Genomic DNA, 21485 nt, shown 5'->3' with positions numbered 1-21485 from the left:
CATGAATTTTCTGAAGCATGGGAAGTAGGGTGTCTTTAAATTTCTATCAAAGCTAAATAAAAGCCTTGGTTCCAGTCAAATGCTCTATTAACCAATAACTTTTTACCGATGCTATATAATATAGTGTGCTTATATTACATAAATTAGAATTTACCATTTAATGCCAAATTTCCTATTTCCCCAATTTCCTCTCTCAACTGAGACACCTGTGTCTACACAGGTGCATTATAACACCTGTCTAGTCAAAACCAGAGATTAACACACCAAAATCCACTAAAGAAACACAAAATGAAAAAATTACATGAATAAATTTGATAATTTTTGAATTTCTTCGACCAAATTTGAAAATGCGGAAACTTGATAATAAAATGAACATATGGGAATTTCCTCCACAAAAAATGAACAAAAAATCGAAATGCCCTCCTCAGAAATTGAAAATTTGTATTTTTGCTCGACAAAACTGAAACTCTTTGAAAACCGTAGGGCAAAATTTGGAAACGACGAAATCGCGTGAACAAAAGATTGAAAGTGTGAAAACTGTGGGACAAAATTTTGAAAAGACGAAATAATGTGAACGAGAAAATGAAAATGGCGAAATATCTGCGATAGAGATTTGACAATAATGAAAACTTAGAGACAAAATTGAAAAGAAGGCGAAATTGCGCGAAAAAAGAATGAAATGATGAAAGCTTTGAAACAATATTTGAAATGACAGAATTATATGAAAAAATTAAATTATGTGAATTTCCTGGACAAAATTGAAAAGGGAGAAATTTAACAACAGAAACATGAGTTTTACTAATTGGAACTGAGGAAACTTGATATTTCAATTGTCCTTTTGATGAGTGTCCTTAAAATAGCTTAAAAATAGGTTAAATTAGGCATGTTTAGAGTGGTGTAATACTCTAACCCTGCATAGAATTAGCCCATGATTTGACCTAAATTGGTTATAAAAATCTGAAAGTTCAAAGGATTAGAAGTGTACAAATGAGAAATGTGTTTACATTCATAGATAGGGAATGTTTTTGTCGCCGAGAAACGAGATAATCATTGTTAAATTGTAAATAAAAAGTATTATTCTTGAAATAGGAAGAGTGAAATTTGTTAATCTTGCTTAAATTTGAAAACTTGGTGTTGCCATAACGTGACAATAAGCCGAAGGATCATAGAACTTTGAAAAAAAGCTGTGAGATTAGGTCCAAGAAATCTGGTAGTTAGACTTTTCCATTATTGCGTTTCCTCTACTAACTCGTGGGGCTTAAATTTCGCAATACTTAATCAAAAAGAATCTTATTTCTTAGGCAAGCCGTGTAACTCAAGAGGAATTAATATTCCCACTATGAGTTTAAAACATTTCTATTTCGTATTTTTCAGTTAGTAAAACATCTTAAAGTGAATACTGAGCATGTACAATCACCCTTTCTGAGAGGGAGGGGGTTGCCTGAAAATTATTATTTGAATAAAATCAGTCTAGTAAGAAAGATAAAATTTAACTTGAAAGAAAATATAATATAAATGAAACGTGATTAGATTGATGCAGAAGTACAGATATGCTCGAAAAACCTAAGATAAATAAAAGATGATTCAATTGTAGAAGGGATGTATACATATCTTTCGTACTTTTTAGTATGAATCGTTTTCATTACTATTCAAATAAAATCACACTTGGATTTGGAAGAAAAAGCAAAAATAGTTTTGAGACTATATATATATATATATATATATATATATATATATATATATATATATATATATATATATATATATATATATATATATATATATACTATATTTATAAACGAGTAGTAATTGTATATTTATTTATGTATGTATTTTTTCTCCAAAAGGGCTCCATATTTTTTCGGGAAAATTGGCAGCCTGGGATATTCTGGCCTAAAAAAACGATCTAGATAGGTCAGAAGTTTGAGAAAACTCGTTAAGAGCCTTAATTTTGGAAAAAATATTTATGTGAGGGATGTCATTTTTACATACATCAGTATTGCAATGACGTTCAGGGACGTATTTAAAGTATTTGTATTGGGGGAAGGGCTAGAGGGTTGGTATTGAAGTAGGTGCTATTCAATTGGTAGCAAAGAAAAGTAATTATTTAACAAATACAGAAAATGGTGAAGCCGAAAACGTTAGGCAATACATAACAAACAATAGACACTCATAAAACAGTCATAAATATAAGTGCTGGTGCTTGCTTTTACTAAAATTTTCAGCAGTGAGCTGCTGCAGCCGACAGTAGTATAGTGTAAACAAGCCTTAAGATGGGCAAAGGTGAATGTCGTATACATTTGGCTTTTTCAGCCTGATTCACTACTAATTCTGCAGTACATACCCCCCTCCAGTTTCCCCAACCCCCACGCCCAGCACAGGATGCTCAGTCTCATAATTGAACCAAGCTCTTTTCTAAAAGCCCCGGGCATCGTGCTATTCATTTGCTTTTAATTTTGAATGGATTTGACTCTGCGTCAAATTTTTGTCTTCTCAGTACTAAAACAATAAAATACGGGTTTTATTGAAAAATTATTTATGATTTTTCATTAAATTGGTTTGCTCGTGGATTCGCCGAACTACATTAATAAATAGCATTGATATCAGCGGGGTACACAAAGCTGAAACAAAAATCATAGGCAGCGCAATAGCGCTGTCTAAGTAAAGATACAGGATAAGCCAAAGTTACTACCATTTACAGCCACCTTACTACCACTTAAAAAAATCGTTTAAAATCGAAGGAAGAAATGGAGGGAAAAACAATGAAAAAGGAAAGGTAACATTTGTTAATTTTTCTTCAAAGGCAAGCCGTGTAGAGTGGTTTTAAAGTTTTGGCTGCTAGGACTTGTTATTATAAGACACTTTATAAAGTGATTAAAGCTGCCTCACCATTATTACTAGGATAAGGTAGAATTTTTTTTAAATAGACATAAAAACAAGGATACAAAAGTAAATATTGGACTAATTAAACAAAGAACAGGGTCTAGAACTATCTTAACGTTCTTAGATAACTGAGCGAAGTTATCATTAAAACTTAAATGATAGGCGAAATAGATATTAAAAAGTAATTTTATTGTTTGGTAATATACAGAAAATTTTAGGAGCAGTATGGATGACTCTGTCAGCCTTCTTACTACGATAAGGTATGATTATTATTAAAATAAAGATGAAAAGAAAAAAGAAATAATCAGCAATTTTGAATGGTGGGGTTTCATATTAAGTATGTGAGGCTTCTTAATAGCATGAATCAAAATCAAACAAAAATCCTCGACGCCTCAAAAGAAGAATAAATAAAATAAGAATTTCAGATTACATGGAAAAAGGGGTGAGGGTATTTTTTCAGGGAAGGAATATAGTATACAAATTCGTCTTAACTAAAAAAAGGACTTCAGCGCATAAGTATTTTTGCCTCATTGCTGAGAAAGTATATTTTTTCAGCGAACTGAAAAAAAAAATAAAGGTTCAGTGTCATAAAATGTCGAAATTCTGAAAATTGAAAAGTCTTTGGTATAACTATTATTCAAAAATGAGTAAAAATATAGAAGGAATATAAGGATCCTTTTTAAGAGCGGAGGTCCTCTTGTATCTCTACGCGTTAGCAAAATTTAAAATTTTCCCTAGCGTAGTGAGTTATATCTGTAATAGTTTATATTTTGTTTATTATATAAATAAAAGTAAAAAAAAAAAGCCAAAAGTATGTGCATTCTTCTTAGTAGAATGAATTCCAATGGAACAAAAATCGCCTCACAAGAAATATACAAATGGAAAAAAATCCAAATTACATAAAAAATTGGTTGAAGGATTTTTTAGGGAATAAATTTAGCACACACAATTGCAGTTAAATATATGTCAAAGTACATTAAGATGTAAGTATTTTTGCATCACAGCTAAAAAGTGCAGCTTTGTAAGAACTACTAAGAATTAAAAAAAGAATTCAACCTCTTCGGTGTGTAGTTTGTAAATAAAGATAAAGCTAGAAAATGAGGACCTAAAAACCAATAAAAGGTAGTCTTTCACCCATTGAAAGGAGATAAAAGAAGATAAAAGAAATTAAAAATCAGTGTTAGTACATGAAAGTCTCAGTGGGAGAGTGTGTTGTACCAAAACTCCTTTCTACTTGGGAAATATAGAAAAATACTCCCCCAGTGGGACAGCAAGAAGCATAAAAGGGTCTAAAACATTGTTTATTTGTAACCAGAGTCAAAAAATGTGTCGCCTTCAAAAAAATTTCTGACTTATTTGAAACTTGTATCCGTAAGTATTTAAAACACGAAAACATTTCCTCGGAGCATAAAAATAATATCTTAAATTACATAACAAAGTTCTTACTTTGGGCGAAATATGTGTCGAGTGTTTAGCACAAGTGTCAGGTATTTTAGTGCGTCTGCGTGGACACATGTGTCTCAGTTGCGCAAGTCTTTACATTTTTGGGGAAATAGGAAATTTAGTATGAACTTACAGATTCCAACTAATTCCAATGGGCTGATCATTTTCAGAAACACATTATAATGCTTGATCGTTTAAAGAGCTTAATGGGGCAGAATTATTTTTGCTCTTTTCGGGTTTCAAGGTTGCTCTTTACTTTCCTGTGAAAGAATTTGTTTGAAAATCATCTTTGATTTGACACTTATTAAAATATAACTGAATTTTGAAGATTTCGCCTCACAGCAAGTCACTTTAGCGATTAAAGGTGGCAAGTCGAATGTTTTCACAAAATTACTTTTTCTTGCAATAAAATGCGTTATAATGATACAAACGAAATAAAGATTTTTTCTAGCTTAAGGACAACTTTTAAGAAGTTGGAGAAAAACTACGCTTGGTACTTCAGTACTGGTAAATACGTCAGAAGCTTTTCATGGAATTATCACTCACTTTAGGAAAAATGAAAGTTGTGTTACCCTTCCCACTAAGATAAGGTATAATTATTTTACAAACACTTTGGCCAGGGGTCCAAGAAATAAATTTAAAAACATTAAGTTGACTTTACAGCCAGTTGAACCTGAAACGTAAATACATAACGTACCAATAAACGTATCGGAAACAGAATAAATGTAGACAAATTGGAACAAGGATCTAACCCTTGCTTGTGCTTTGCTTTTTTGCCACCGATTACCAATAAATAAGACATCTAAGATATCAGTACCCCTTAAACTCCGGACACCGAGGCCACATCTGCTTGTAACAGCAAAAAGAGGTAAACTAATTTGCAAAGATAAACTAAGTTCCTAACATCTCACGCTTGAAAATGACCGTCTTCAAACAACCATTTCTTGCTTACACGTTTCTTAGTGGAGATGGAACTAAATTTTTTTATTTTCAAATGCATTGGAAGCCAATAATAGGTACCCCCACTAGCAAAAGCTGCCAACTCTTCACCACAGAAGATGACTATGGTATAAGAATTGATACCATAGTATCAATATATATATATATATATATATATATATATATATATATATATATATATATATATATATATATATATGTGTGTGTGTATATATATATATATATATATATATATATATATATATATATATATATATATATATATATATATATATATATATATATATATATATATATATATATATATATATATATATATATATATATATCATTTATCTTGGCTTTGTTGCCAGTTGCGCCTCATCCTTATTAATCGTTGTTCTTTTTTATGGATTAAAACTTAAAATATCATTTTAAGAGTCTAATTAGTATTATTTATCTATCCCTAGCTTTTCGAATCATGTCGCTGCAGCTACTCTCATCTATAACACTTGCAAAGCTACATCATTATGATGCATTTTTATTTATAATCGCTGCCTAACAGCACGGAGATAAGTGTACTTATCCTTAAGTATATTTAAACGAAAGAAATGTAGACAAGTTATTTGTCTTATCCCAAAATACATATTAGGAACCAACAATATCTACACCAACTAGGAACATTGGCAAGGCCTTATTCAGTAAAAATAACCGCTGTCTACCAGCTGAACGTTATTCTCAAGTCTTTAAATTGTAATAGATTTTTATTCCGAAAATGGTATATAGCATGAACGAATTTCGTAAGAAAATGCTGGTGTCTTATATATTGATAAGCTCATCAAAAAAAATTGACAAGTCTGATTTCAAGGGCTAATTTTTTATCTGTAGGCCAACTTTCCAATATCATAAATTTGAAAGTAGCAAAGAAAAAGCTCCTAATCCTTTGGTGATGGGATTAGGTAGCCGCCCCAGATCTTAGGCACTATTTGTTTTTGACCAACTTCAATTTTAAACTGGTGCCTGCCTGTTTACCTGCTAGATCGGAGTTTTCTGACTTAAAGCAGAAACAGGGCTCGATGGACCGTAAGCTTAGCTGTATGAATTCAAACAGTCCTCCCTGACATAGACTATACAGTTCCACTTCAACTCACACACTGTAAGCCCTGGGTCAATTACTGGCGAAATACTACTTTTTGGTCCGAGGCAAAAGAGTTTTACGTAGCTTTCCAAGTGTACTTTTATATTCATCAATCCAGCCTGAGGTCTGCATTCCCCATAAGTACTATGGAAACTTTATTTCAATAAACAGACCCTTATCACTTTCTTTCAACAAGCAGAAATAGCCAGACTAGGGAAAAAGAAGCAAAAAATCAAATCGTTGCTCCTGTAATGCGATTCAAGTATCTGGAAAGGAATTTAAGTTTGTCTTTAATTCCATGTATGCAATGGCCTCACCACCAGTGTTTTAGGGAAAATATTTCTTTGGGTCCATTAGGGTATTATTAGGCCAAATGCTCGAAGATATGATTTTAAACTTTTTGGAAATCCTTGATCTAAGCATTTGGAACACAACATTGAAGCCAATTAAGAACAAACAACTTTTTAGCCCTTTTTGATCGCTAATCTATTTTTTGTAAATAGTTTCAAACTGATTGGAGATAAAGTTTGATCAGACCCCTTAGTAACTCCCCCCCCCCACCACAAAGTTTAAAAGTAAACTTGGTCTAAGGAACAATCCCTCGAAGATTCAAGCTGATAATACAGCTAAGGTCAAATATGCTTATATTTTGTATAATAAATCAGTTGCATGAATAACGAAGATTTTAATGATTTTTACACCCTTGTCTCAAGAGCCGTGTGGATAATGTCTTGCGGTTAGGCAAATTTACTAAATTGCTTTATTATTGGGAGTAAACTGGTAATCTGAAAATTCCATTTTCAGAACTATAGCTGACATGATTATAGTCTGTAATTACCGCAGTTCAGGGTCCGGACACACCCTGAACTACGGTACCTAAAGCATGATTTTCGAATATTATTGATTTGACTGCTTTCAAGTCAAACATAGGTCTGATGAGGTCCGTACATTCAAAAGTTAGCTTCTTTTTTTAAAGTAATGCAATTATTAGAATCTCAGCTATGGATTTTATAGAAACTTAAATAGAGCCCTTTTAGAACACTTTAAAAAGCAAGACAAACTTTGTAAAAAAATTCTTAAATCCATAACCGTAATTCTTATAAACTGGCTTTACTTGGTCTTTAATCTGACTCTGATTACTAACAGGAGTTACGACAAGTCAACTAGATTTAAGAGCGATATAGCCAGAGTAGCTGCGACACCATAGGTTAAACCCCTTGAGGCTGAATGTAATTTAAAGTGGAGACAAAATGTTTGCAATAGAGACGTCCAGCTCAAATAATTTTATGGTACCAATCAATTTGGTGCTTGGGCTAGTTTGTTCTCAGTTTATCAGACTTCTAGCACGCATTAGCTTCTCATAAATAGCCAAAAGGCACCCAAATATCTGACCTATGTTAACATTGTAAAATAGGAAAACAGTGCCCATCGTGCAAGACTTTCAGAACTAAACGTCATGGACACCAGTATTCAAATGTAATTTATCAATACTGGATTGGGTATCCATTGCTTATTGGACATCCAATAGTATATTAAGGACGTGGCTGTACCTCCATGATCAGGATTTCAATAACTAGGTTTTACATTAAAGACAAATGTCGTTGACTTTCTTTCAAGTTTGATATCCTTCGCTTTGTTTTCTTCTTTTTTGTTTCTTTTTATGATGATCACGATGAAATTCGGTCTTGTTTTATAAATCGATACCAAAAATAAAGAAATTTTCAAGCTAAAATCGCTGTAATTTTCTTTGCAATTCGGTGGCGATTTGACAAATCTGTGACAAAAAGGTTAGGTGTGTCCAGCCCTTTAAGGATAAATCCACTGTCCGAACGAAACCAATGAAAATGGAGCTTAAGCGGCCTTCACAAGCGTGTCTAGCTAGAATCCCATGTCTAGACACGTGTCTAGCCAGAATCCAATGTCTAGGCAACGACCGTTCACATGTAAAATTCGGTGCTTAGCTAAAACTACAAATTTAGTTTCAAATTGTCATTTCTAGCCAATCAACAGAGCCTATGCGGGCAAAACTTTCAAATATTATAATCCCTATTTTTACCGTCACAAGCTAATGGATGAGATAAGCAAAACAATTGCCTTAGTGTGCTTAATTATTTTGTCTGGTGTTGTATATTTGCCTAAAATGAAAAAAACAATCAATGAGAAAACAAAAATTATATTTCACTGTACAAATGTAAACAAAAATGCTGAAAATAGTGGATCTCGACACATTCTGATTGGCTGCAATCAAAAATCCTAGACATTGAGTTCTAGAGGCTAGAACTCAATGTCTAGCCAAGCGCCTTGTCTAGCGTGTCTAGCTAAGCGCCAAATTTTACTTGTGAACGGTCGTTGCCTAGAAATTGGATTCTGGCTAGACACGTGCCTAGACAGAATCCAATGTCTAGGCAACGACCTTTCACATGTAAAATTCGGTACTTAGCTAAAACTACAAATTTAGTTTCAAATTGTCATTTCTAGCCAATCAACAAAGCTTATGCGGACAAAACTTTCAAATATTTATACTGTCACAATTTTACTGTCACAAGCTAATGAATGAGATAAGCAAAACCATTGCCTTAGTGTGGTTCATTATTATGTCTGGTGTTGTATATTTGCCTATAATGAAAAAAAAAAACAATTAATGAGAAAACAAAAATTATATTTCAGTTTACAAATGTAAACAAAAATGATGAAAACAGTGGATCTTGACACATTCTGATTGGCTGTAATTGAAAATCCTAGACGTTGAGTTCTAGAGGCTAGAACTCAATGTCTAGCCAAGCGCCTTGTCTAGCGTGTCTAGCTAAGCGTCGAATTTTACTTGTAGACATTGGATTCTGGCTAGACACGTGTTTAGACATGGGATTCTAGCTAGACACGCTTGTGAACCAGGGTTGCCACCGTCAGTAGGATTTTACTAGATCTAGTAAAAAAAAATCTAGTAAATTTAGAGGATCTAGTAAATTTCCCGAATTCTAGCAAAAACTAGTAAAAAGTCATGATTTATAGTAAACAAAACTTATTTTTATTTTCCATGAATTTAGGGAAAAAATTATCGTAAATATATGACAACTTACAATTTTTGCTTGTCTGTTTTACAATTTGCAATTTTGCTTTTCTGTCTCTAAAAGAGACAGACAAGCAGTCACCTATTTTCATAAACAGACACTTCACTTCCGGCGTCTAAAGGTCGACAGAATCAGCTTTCTGTGTATCAAATCTTACCAACTAAAAATGAAGCTATAATGACGCTTGGATTTGTGATGATTGGGAATCTATTGGAATCAAAACAAAAGCCAACCACCCAACGTGATTAGGTGAATCTCCTCAGTTTTAAAATTTTTATTGAGGAAAAAGGAGCCAGCTGAGAGAAATTAAAAGTAAGTAGAAATGTAACATTATATATATATATATATACATAAAAATATATATATATATATATATATATATATATATATATATATATATATATATATATATATATATATATATATATATATATATATATATATATATATATATATATATATATATATATATATATATATATATATATATATATATATATATATATAAATTTTTTTTGAGCATTTAGTAAAAACAGATGCAATCTAGTAAATGTTTCCTCTCCGATTTAGTAAATTCTTTCAGGTCAGGGTGGCAACCCTGTTGTGAACGCCGCTTTAAGAGCAAAGTTTTCTAAATAAGCAGTCATGAGCTACGTTATAAACAAATTGTCAAGAGAGGACAAATAATCAGAATTTAGTTTCAAAACCCTATTAAAATGTCATACTGTATGGACTTTGGTTAGTATAAAAACGTTATTACAATAATTCAGCATCAAAAGGGCTGCTGATCTGACTGGCCTAGACTTAGGCTAATACTAAATGGTAGCCTATAGAGCAGAAGAGCCTGCATTGCTACAAGAGAGAAGGTTTTGAGTCTATTTATTCTAATTCAGAACCATTTTTTATTTGTTTTTCTGTAAGGGTCTAGAATAGCAGTTGTTCAGAAGGAGACATGCTAGACCAAAAACAGACACTTAGCCTATATATTAGGCCTGTTTTTTAGCACTAAGATCTTGCATTTTTCTGCAAAGATTATCATTCTTTAACTTATCTTTGTTCTAAGATCTTACAGATCACTGATGTTAGCAAAAAGTGTGAAGACTGCCACTGTTCCGCCATATCAAACAATGATGAGAGAACTTTGATGATCTACTCATCAATGTTATCAGACCACTGGTCAGAGCAGAATGATGAAAGATGTTTGCATAAAAACAACCAAAGATTTAAGATCTTAGTTCAAAGATTTCACTTTTAACTGTTTTCTGACAAAAGATGTAAGATCTTAGCACATTGGTGAGTAAAAAAACAGCCCTAATGGTAATTTTATATTCATTGCTAGCCTTGGATTATGGTTTTGAATGCAGTTTTGATGGTAAATTTGGAAATATTTCCATTATTGAGCTATAAATTAGGCAAACATACCACTCAATGCTTCTTTTTGTGCTCTTTCTGAATATAATAAACATTTTAGATCTACTTGGAAATTCAGTTTTAAGTCTGTTAAAATCTTTAAAGATAAGACATGTTTCTCCTATTTGGCTATAATAAAAGAGTTAAAAACAACAATTCTTATTTCATAATATGCAGAATAATCCTAGTTAATATATTCGTAAATATCTAGGTGGTGCAAATAGGGTGAAAAACCAGCATCTATTTGAGACAAATTACATAAAACTAAAACCCTCACATCTTGTTACCAAATAGGAATTAGGAAGAATTTTATATATCAGAGAAAAGCTAAAAATCTAAGCTACACATCAATATGGTTATTATTCGAATTGCTTGAGATCAAACACTTGAAATTATTACTTTATTGACTTACCTACAAGGACCTCTTTTTGGAAATACCAATAATCCTATTTTGATGTATATATCCTTTTGGTGTTTCAGTCTTATTCACATATCAACAGAAAGTGACTTTTTTCTGATTCTAAAAGTGTTTCTTTTATTGCTTGATATTTATTCAATAAATCACAAATATTAAATATCATTTTTTCTTTTCAATTGCTTGTCAAAACAGAAACTGCATTTTTAATTTATGCTGACAAATTATTGGTGAAAATTTGACCAAGAAGGCAGAGTTCTTGTTACTGCCCTCACAGTGCATTGCACTGTAGTAAAAAAGGGGTGGTCCATAAACCCTTTGCTATTTTTCCAGAATGCCAAAGAAAAGTGGTCTCTCCCAAAAAGAGGTCTTTTACCCTAACTTAGCTAGGTTCAAAGTCTAAATGTCTTTGATTCCCTTTTTTATGCCTTTTCATAATTCAAGAATTGCTTCTGGGGCTAATTGCAGCTTGAGCCCTTAAAGGGACCCCAAAGGTATTCCATTTTTGTAACAACACAAAGAAGTTATCAACACTAGTGAAGCTATTGAAAAGTGTTTAAAAACATATCACTAGCTTATAAATAAGTTGTTCAAGAGTGATATATTCCAAAAATGATTATTTATAACAATTCAAACCTCATTTATTAGGCAACTCAAATGTAAACCATTTTCCTACCATTTCAAGTTTTTGCAATGCCATCAACAAAAATAGTGCTGAATTTTTTGATTTGAAACTTTGCTGTCAACAGTTCAGGTTAAATTCCAATTAAGGGTATATATTTGTACATCAGGAGGGGGGGGGTAAGATTCATGGTAAATTTGCAGTGGACCATATAATTTAGCTAGGATGAAAGGGAAAACATCATTTGATGTTTTTTATTACCTTAAAATTACCTTAAATCGCACTTGCTAGCGATAGGACGAATCCTGTGTCCGCCAGCTTCAGTGATGATAGTTAATCATCATTTATGCTCTTTCACAATTCATATAAAATACCTTAGGGGCCCTTTTAAGGGCTCAAGATGCAATTAGCCCCAGAAGCAATTACTGAATTCTGGAAGAGAATAAAAAGAAGGGATCAAATGATGTTTTCACTTTTATCTGAGCTAAATTATATGACCCACTAGAAATTTACCATTCTGGGTATACATTTGCACATCAGGGGGGTGGGAGTATATAGGGTACTCTGTTAATATAGAGTTTCTAAGAAATTTATGAATTTCTTTGAAAAACAAGGAAAGAAGTAAAGATAAAGGTTCTCCTGCTGTAATGTGGATTAACTAGGATTATTGTACATATTATGGAATAAGAATTGTTTTCTTAACCTGTCTCCTTATGTGGTGGACTGCTCATACATCTATACCTTTTTTTCATGTGTTTTCTGGTTCTTGATTTTGTCACTGTCAGTTCAATTTATGGGTATGCTACACAGGTTTAAACAAGAGTGACACTAACAGCTTAAAGTTAACACAGCAATTTTTGAATGGTTTAAAAAATTATATTCAATTGGATGATGATGAATCAATGCCTGTGGATTATATAACTTCAAAAAAATGGAGTTATAATCAAATAGAAATTTTTTAACCAATTTTTAACCCTTTTCTTTAGCCAATAATAAAAGAAAAAGGTGTCATCTTTAAGGGTTCATAAAATACTTAAATTTGAATTTCTGATTAAAACAATTATCATATTTGAAAAAGAATAAAATAGACATTGAGTCATGTTAGAAGCAAACATGTTAAGAACAAAATTCTTACTTCATAATATGCAGAAAGATTGTATTTAACACATTTTGAAGCCACTCCCACTATACTTTACCTCTCCCCCCCTCTAATGGGCAAGTATAAAGCTCAAATTATATGTTACCAATGTGTTTTGCTGGTTCTTGATTTTTGTCAGCATTGATTCAATTCATGGGTTGAAGCAAGCATGATGGGTGGCAAAATGCATTGGAAATATATAATTTCAGCTATATAATGTCACATTATAGGAGGGGGGGTAGAGAATTGTGCAAGTGGCTTCATACTGTGTCAACTACAATTTTTCTTCATATTATGAAGTAAGAATTGTTTTCTACTCAAAGGCCTTAATTTTGTATCAATGGTTTTTTTTAGTTAGTTTTTATATAGCCTAGTATAGTATAAGACCATTAGAGAGGACAAGGAATGAATTGTCAAAAATTCAATTGAAACCATAAAAATAAACACAATCTTAAAACCTTAAACCATAAAAAACAGGAATTTGTATTGTTAAAAGAAATATTCATCAATTAGTTCTGCAACTATTGATATATTGTGAAAAATTCTTTCTATCCTCCATACCAATTAAACTTGAGCTTGAGCAATCGTCTTTTAAGCATCAGGGGACCAGAAGTCCATTTTCATTGTAAAAACTGTGAGGCTCAGGGGGGAGCCCCCCATACACGTAATAATTTCAGTTTGTTTAAAGATTTAAGGTTGCTCTTTACTTTCAATTAAGAAAAAAAAACTGTTTGTTTTGTTTCTCATCATTTTTAAGATTATACCAAAGGTTATCTAAAATGCAAGGAAGGTGGTTAAATGCAAACCATTTAACCAGGAAATACACAAAAAGAGCTCTCTTTCTGAAATTATTATTCTGCAAAAGCTAAACTTTCCTTTAAAGTTTTTAGTTTGAAGGGGAGGTAACCTTCCTTGCATTTTGGATAACCCTTGGTATGATATTAAAAATGATGAGAAACAAAACAAACAGTTTTTTTTTCTCAATTGAAAGTAAAGAGCAACCTTAAATCTTAAAACAAACTGAAATTATTACTGTGTGGGGGGCTCCCCTCTGAGCCCCACAATTTTTACAATGAAACTGGACTTCTGGTCCCCTGATGCTCTAGAGATGACTGCTGAAGTTCAATTGGTATGGAGAATAGAAAGAATGTTTCACAATATATCAAGAGTTGTAGAACTAATTGATGAATATTTCTTTTAACAATACAAATTTCTGTTGAAATAAGTCAATTGTTTGCACATCAGTTGCATTTAAAAATACTTCCAGCATAGTGATATAGAAATTTAGCAGAATAAGCAGGATTAATGAGATGACAGCCCCCCTCATATATGAGATAATATCTGTTTGTTTTAAGTTTTAATGTTGTTCTTTACTTTCATTTGAAAAAAAAAACTTGTATCTTATTTAATGTGTGTAGAATCAACACTTGACTAACCCAATTTTGCTAATAACTGCTAATTGCAAATCTTTGAACACACAGTAATTGTATAAAGATAGTATTCTCCAATTGGAAACTACTCTCCATATTGAGTAGCATCCCTTACCCAGGAGAAAAATGGAGTTTGGTTATATCTACAGTCCATAGTGGCTCACATACCCTCCTTGAATGGCACCCCTGTCGTTACTGTTGATGAATCACAAGCAAAACTTGCACAGAACATTGGTTGCATGTACTATTCATGTACTAATCAATCTGATTTGACCTATTGCCTGATGATTTATGTAAATACTTTTTGGTTGCATACAAAGCTTTCAAGTGTTGTAAGATAGAGCTGCAAGACTGATAGAAACTATTTTTAGTGGCCTCATAATCATCCAGATGCTTCAGAATATGAACTATCAAAACGGCACTTTGCTCTCCAGCCATTGAACAGTTTAATTATTGCAGCAATAAATCATTAATGTTAATCCCAATTAGTACATTCTTTTGTTGATTTATTTTTTATAAATTCCCAGCTATCAGAAATCAGAGATATAAATGAAGAAATCACAATAGATGATGCAGAAAAAAGCTTTCATGACAAAACTGAACAATTGCTCAATTTTGGTGCTTATTTAGTTGTCTGAGGGTGCAGTGTTTTCCCCTTTTTCAAATCTGGGATCTTATTTATGCTATTTTCTTGATTTTTTTTCTCTCTTTCTCTCTTTTTCTAGGGATAGCATCATATTGATTTATTCTTGATTTGAACTCAGTCAGGAGCTAAGCCTTATAAGCTTTGTTCTCCTTTTGAGTTAGTTCATTATGTCTTGTAGTTTATCATTATTTATCAATTAATCCATTTGTTGTATAGCTTATTGAGCATGGTTTTGTGCTGATACTATCCAACTTGTATTTTTTTTTTTTTTTTTGTGACCTTTGATTGAAAACTTTTAGTTGAATAATATTTTGTTTGTTTTTGCTTTTATACCATTAAGGCGTTGTTTGTTCTGATTATATTATTTAATGTGTGTTTTTGCAAAAGTTTTTATAAAGTATTTGTCTATAGGTAAGGATAAAGTTGTATTTATTGACGAAGAAGAGGCTAAGCAGACAAGCCAGGTGACCCTTAGTGAAGATCAAGAGGAAGGACAAGGTTTAATCCTAGAAAATGGAGATATTAACTGGAATTGTCCTTGCTTAGGGGGGATGGCAACTGGACCATGTGGGGTTGAATTTAGAGAAGCTTTTTCTTGCTTCCATTTTAGGTAGGTATTTAGGTATTTTTGAAGACCACATTGCCTCTCGATGACATAGAAATAGCAATTCAAATAGGGATAAATCCTTTTATTAGACAGTGAAAAATAATGACAAAAATTTTTGAATATTTTGATCATATATACAGTGACCATCATCAGCAGAGTATATCTGCTGATGATGGTCACTGTATGTGTGATCGAAATATTCAGTCTTTTGTAATTATTTTCAACTGTCTAATAAAAGGATTTATCCCTATTTGAACTGTTATTTGTAGGTAGTTATTGCTACAAGAATAGATAGGAAAATCCAGTTGGGTGACTGGATCTTTGCAAGGGATGTTTGCAATGCTTTAATGAAAATATTTTTGCAACATGCGCTTTTCACAATACTTTTAAAAAAAAATAGCTGTCGCCTCCTTCTCCATCCAAAAAGATTTTTAAATGGGGTCTCTGATCTCAGCAAACAACTGGCTTCTTGACTTCTTTTTTTTATTATTAAAAAAATACATAGTTTCTTTATTGTTTAAATAAAAATAAAAAAACAAGTTTTTTTAACTGAAAGTATGGAGTGACGTTAAAACTTAAAACGAACAGAAATTATTCGTATATGAAAGGGGCTGTCCCCTCCTCAATGCCTGCTCTTTACGCTAAAGTTTTTTATTGTTTTAAAAAATAGAATTGTGAGAAAGAGTCAAACTTCAGCGTAAAGAACGAGGCATTGAGGAGGGGACAGCCCCTTTCATATACAGAATAATTTTTGTTTGTTTTAAGTTTTAATGTCGCTTCTTACTTTCAGTTAAAAAAAACTTGTTTCTTTTATTTAATTTCTGAACGTTTTTGAATTAATGCAAGTTTTGTTTTGGCTCACCGTAAATGAATAATTAGAACGAAATTTGCATATTACTTTCTTTGGTTAAATGGTTTTCTCAAAAGTTGTTTAATTTTATTTGCGAACGTTTTTATTAGTAGTAAATATACTTAACTGGCGAATTAACTTACATAAAGAACTTCTATATTCGTATATGTTTATCACGTATATTAGGGGGTTTTCCCCCTACTCAATACCTCGCTCTTTATGCTAAAGTTCAAATTTTGTTTCAATTCTTTAAAAATGACCCCTTAATCACAAAAGCCATTAATTAGAATAAATAGTTCTAAGGAAAGTACTATAAAAAAAACTTTTTTATAGTACCAACTATACTTTTTTGTATTGTTATAAGAAACATTCATCAATTAGTTCTGCAACTCTCGATATATTGTGAAAAATTCTTTCTATCCTCCATACCAATTGAACTTGAGCTTGAGCAGTCGTCTCCAAAGCATTGGGGGACCGAAAGTCCAGTTTTATCGTAAAAATTGTGGGGCTTAGAGGGGAGCCCCCCATACACGTAATAATTTCAGTTCGTTTAAAGATTTAAGGTCGCTCTTTACTTTCAATTGAGAAAAAACTGCTTCTTTTGTTTCTCATCATTTTTAACATCATACCAAAGGTTATCTAAAATGCAAGGAAGGTGGTTAAATGCAAACCAACTAGGAAATACACAACAAGAGCTCTTTTTCTGAGCTCATTTTATACCTCGCTCTTAAAGAGTGAGGTATTGACTAGGAGGCGAACCCAATCATATACGTAATACTTTCTGTTCATTTTAAGTTCTGATGTTGCTCTTTACTTTTCTGCAACCTAAAAACATGTTTCCTCCTCTTCTCGCCTCCTCCAAAACAAATCCGCCTGACAGGTGCTGTTGACCCTGTCTCTAGGATTTAGTCATGGTCAGGGTTGCCACCCCTAGTGATTTATCGCTATTTCTAGTGATTTTGTTGTTGCCTAATTTATTTATTTTTTTGCTAGTAATTTCAAGTGATTTTACTTCTAAAACTAGTGATTTTCTCCAAAATCTAGTGATTTCTTACGATATAGTACTTGAAGCATAAATTCAAGCGAATAAATCATTCAGGAAGCTAATTATCAGAAGCAAAAGGGACGCTCTAGTGAAAACTTTACTGAAAGCCAATGAAAACGCAAAACTATTCTCTTTGTTCTGTCTCATAAACCGTAGTTGATCAAATTCAAGAGAGACTGGGTTGACAAAATTTATATGATATCGATTTGCATAAAGTGATATTTTATAACAGATTTGCTTCGAGATTAATTGAAATTGATTGTTTGTATCTTTCATTTTGTTTTATCAGCAATATCCTTATGAAAGTTCAGTTACAGCTTTGACATTTAATTGTTAACATGTTGTAACTTTGGGCTAGACCCATTGTATAGTCTTTTCCTTTGCTTAAGGGCTGGACACACGTAGCTGATTTCGGGAACTGATTTCTGAATGAGCGTCGATTTTAAAAGAAATCGGCGTCGATTTGAGCTTCAATAATTTTCTAGTTTTCGTCGCCGATTTACAAAATCAGTGCCGATTTTCATCATGATCATCACAAAAAAAAATAGGAATACAAATAAATAGTCATGCAGAGATGTCTGTTGTGAAATACCCCGTTACTGAGCTGAGAACTAAGCTGAGATCAATCATACAGCCATTAATAAATTCAAGTTGACTATTTGTGTCCATGATTTTTTGTTTTGAAAATCTTGCGCAATAAATTTTTCTTTCAACAAATTTTCCTTACCGCTATCGTTTGTCCACTGATGCGGAAATTGGTTCCCGAAATCAGCTACGTCTGCCGACTTTTTAGTTTAGATATCATCCTTTCCTCAATCAATCAATATATTATTATCATTTCAATATCAATTGAAATCTACCAATAACAGATACAGTTTGTTAAGAAAGTTAAAAATAAAAAAAAGTTTTAACTCAAAAATATAATAAACTCCAAATATTTTGGCTTCACGCCTCGGAGCCCTTATGAACATCGAAAAAAAAACTAGCCTGAACAAAACATGAAAAAAAGAAAACACGCACGCTATACTAAAAAAAAGGAGGACAAAAGGAAATTCACATTTAAACAAAGTCCAATCACGAAACAATACCTAATGCACATGCCAGGATGTCTGTTATATACTATTGTAAATATATTTATATATGTATTAATCTTCTGCTGTGGGACTCCAACAAAATGAAAGAGTATATTTATTTAAAAATTTTACGTATGCCCTAGGTTAAATTAATCAAAACAAACTACAGATCAAGAAACTATTGTGTTTAATAAACTTAATGAATCCTCTGCATTGCTAAGCAATCTTATTGACTTTTTCAAATTTATTTTATCTTACATTTTAAAGGCAAACTTACATGTTGCTGAATCTGTATAATTAAAAAAAAAATATAAGTATTATAAAAGTGAAACTATTAATTGATATTCGTAATTTGTACATAATCTGTTTTATTTAATTTCAGTAATTTCAGAAAGACTGTATAGCAGCCCAACACAAATTTTTTTTTTTTTTTTTTTTTTTTTTTTTTTTTTTTTTTTAATTGTACTTTGCAATTTCATTTTCCCGATTTTCCCGACATAGTAAATTTTAAATTTTCTACGATTTTCCACAAGAACAAAGTGTTCAGTTTACATCACTTCGTGCGGTTTTTTATTTGGAATTACATCTATGCCTGAATTTACCAAAAATCTTAGTTATTTCGGTTTTGAAAGCAATTTTATTATTATTTTTTTTTTTATTATTATTTCTTTTTTTTTTCGTTTTGTTAAATTTTGTGATAAAGCTGAGACACAAAGGTAAAGATATATAGTTTATCTTCTTATCAATTTCGTTGATATTTTTCAAAATCTTCGCTGTTGTTCCCGTAATTATACGAGTTCAACTAGCAAAAAGAAAATGGTTTCTAAATGCATAGGACAAAAAGGGGTTTTAAAGTGGACAACCAAAAATTTCTATAAAGTAAATATTTTGGTTAAAACACCACTAGCCAAGCCAACATTCGCAGATTAGGGAGATAAGCAAAGGGTGCCAATTCAGGAAAATGTAGGGAGAATTTCGCCTAGAAAAAAAAATGAAACACCAAAGTAAAGATATTTTTCAAAATTTAGGGGTATGACTGCACCAACTACCTACCCTTTGTAGCCCTGTGTTGAACATAATAAAGAAACAAGTTAATCATATTAATAAAACCGTTTTAAAAACCTAAAAAGCTACTAAAACCGGTTATTTTTACATGTAAAAGTACGTTGTCTGTTGAAGATTTTAATTATAAATTTAGTCGTTTTTTTGCTAATTTAGAGATTTTTTTTTTCAAGAATCTTGTGATTTATTGTTTTCTTGGTGGCAACCCTGGTCGTGGTAGATCTTACACGTGATATGTTCATAATCATATGGACGTGCTTTATCTTATGAAGCAATACTTCTCTGAATAGATTATTTTTTTTTTGCCTGTACTGGCTATACACCTGTATAGATGGAAATAATCTGATTTCTAATACTTGCCAATTCCACATTCTTTTTCCTCCATTATTCGATCATGGTTTCTTAAGGTTTCATACTAATTTTATTTTATATCTTGCCATTTTCATTAGTTTTTTGTTCTTATTTCGGTTATTCTAATTCCGTTATACTTTGATTTGTATATTGTTTGTTTACAACTTATGTAGGCTATATCTACCTATAATTGGTAAGTCTCTGCGACTCTATTTTTATGTATAAAAAAAACCAAAGGTGTAAAAATACAAACTAACAAGCCGACTCTCAATCTCAGGGTCGCAATTTATAGCTCCCTCCCGGTCTTTTTTTATGTCTGTAAAAATAAAATGCAAAGAATATACTTAGCTTTGAGTAAAAGGCATCCCTTAAACAGAAAAATCGATATTAGACAATTTTACGCTTGCAGATGAATACATAATTCGATTAAAAGGGGGTTTTCTTCGAAAATGGTTATTTCCAAAACAATATAGCTCCCTCCTGGGCTTTTTTTTCGGTCCGTAAAAATGAAATCCCTTAAACAGGAAAATCAATATTAGACAATTTTATGCTTCCAGATGAATAAATAATTCGATTAAAAGGGGTTTTCTTCGCAAGTGGTCATTTCCAAATCAAATCTGTCCTGATTTGTCTCATGACTAGAGGAATTGAGTCGGAACATTCCAAGAATATTTTTTTGAGAGGGGAGGGACAAGACAACTGCAAATTTTGGTTGTGTGCGTGCAACACAATTTTTCTTTGTTTATCACAAAAGAGTACACGCTGCGGTTTTGTCTTCGAATAGGCTTCGCAGACATATATGTGTTTATGTTTATATTTTCTTTTAGCAAAGGTGAACCAAAGGGAACAGATTGCTATGAAGCTTTTAGCAAGATGCAAGATTGCATGAGCCAATACCCAAGCCTTTACGCAAGGGAAATCAATAATGAAGGGGAGAAGGAGCAATCATTAGATGAAGCATTAATTAGTGAAGAAGAAACAAATAGTGCTGGTAAAAGCGAGTCGAATAACCACAAAACAGGCGTTGAAGATCCATCTAGTTCTTGATAGTAATTTTTGTTTAAGACTCTTTAATAGAAAAGTGAAAATTTAATCTTTTTGAGTGAATATTTTAGTTTATGTGCTTTATATGTTGAGCACCACTACGATATAATCGAAAGACTTAATATTAAATAAATTAAATGGGGAAAACCGCCTTTCATGCTTAACATCAAGTAAGCACACATTTTAATTAAAAGTAAATTATAAAGAAACAAAACTGGTGAAATAGGAACTCCAAAAGTTACTAACAATTAAGAAAAATATGAATTTTAAAGAAATTGGTAGTCATAAAAAAAGACAAAAACAAAACAGAATTTCTGAATT

The 21485-nt window shown here is 31.9% G+C and overlaps 1 protein-coding gene across 1 annotated transcript; it reads left to right on the top strand.

The window, feature by feature from the left end:
• Nucleotides 1–10068: 10068 nt before the first annotated feature.
• Nucleotides 10069–21245, top strand: LOC148956490 (mitochondrial intermembrane space import and assembly protein 40-A). The gene is made up of 3 exons (XM_089095602.1): nt 10069–10209; nt 15544–15742; nt 20948–21245. The coding sequence occupies exons 1-3, from the start codon at nt 10188–10190 to the stop codon at nt 21165–21167; spliced, it is 441 nt and encodes a 146-aa protein (XP_088951728.1). The 5' UTR covers nt 10069–10187; the 3' UTR covers nt 21168–21245.
• Nucleotides 21246–21485: the final 240 nt, after the last annotated feature.

Source organism: Artemia sp. Qi Xiang Cuo, chromosome 1, assembly GCF_049724085.1.
Source record: "Artemia sp. Qi Xiang Cuo chromosome 1, ASM4972408v1, whole genome shotgun sequence".
Classification (NCBI taxonomy): domain Eukaryota; kingdom Metazoa; phylum Arthropoda; class Branchiopoda; order Anostraca; family Artemiidae; genus Artemia; species Artemia sp. Qi Xiang Cuo.
The sequence above is the reverse complement of the archived record's forward strand: the minus strand, read 5'-3'. Positions and strand labels throughout refer to the sequence as shown.

Excerpts from the sequence above, each read along its gene's own strand:
- LOC148956490 (XM_089095602.1), top strand. The coding sequence starts at position 10,188 with ATGTCATACTGTATGGACTTTG. Across the intron at positions 10,210-15,543 it reads GTCATACTGTATGGACTTTG|GTAAGGATAAAGTTGTATTT; the intron begins GTTAGTATAAAA and ends ATTTGTCTATAG. Across the intron at positions 15,743-20,947 it reads TTTTCTTGCTTCCATTTTAG|CAAAGGTGAACCAAAGGGAA; the intron begins GTAGGTATTTAG and ends ATTTTCTTTTAG.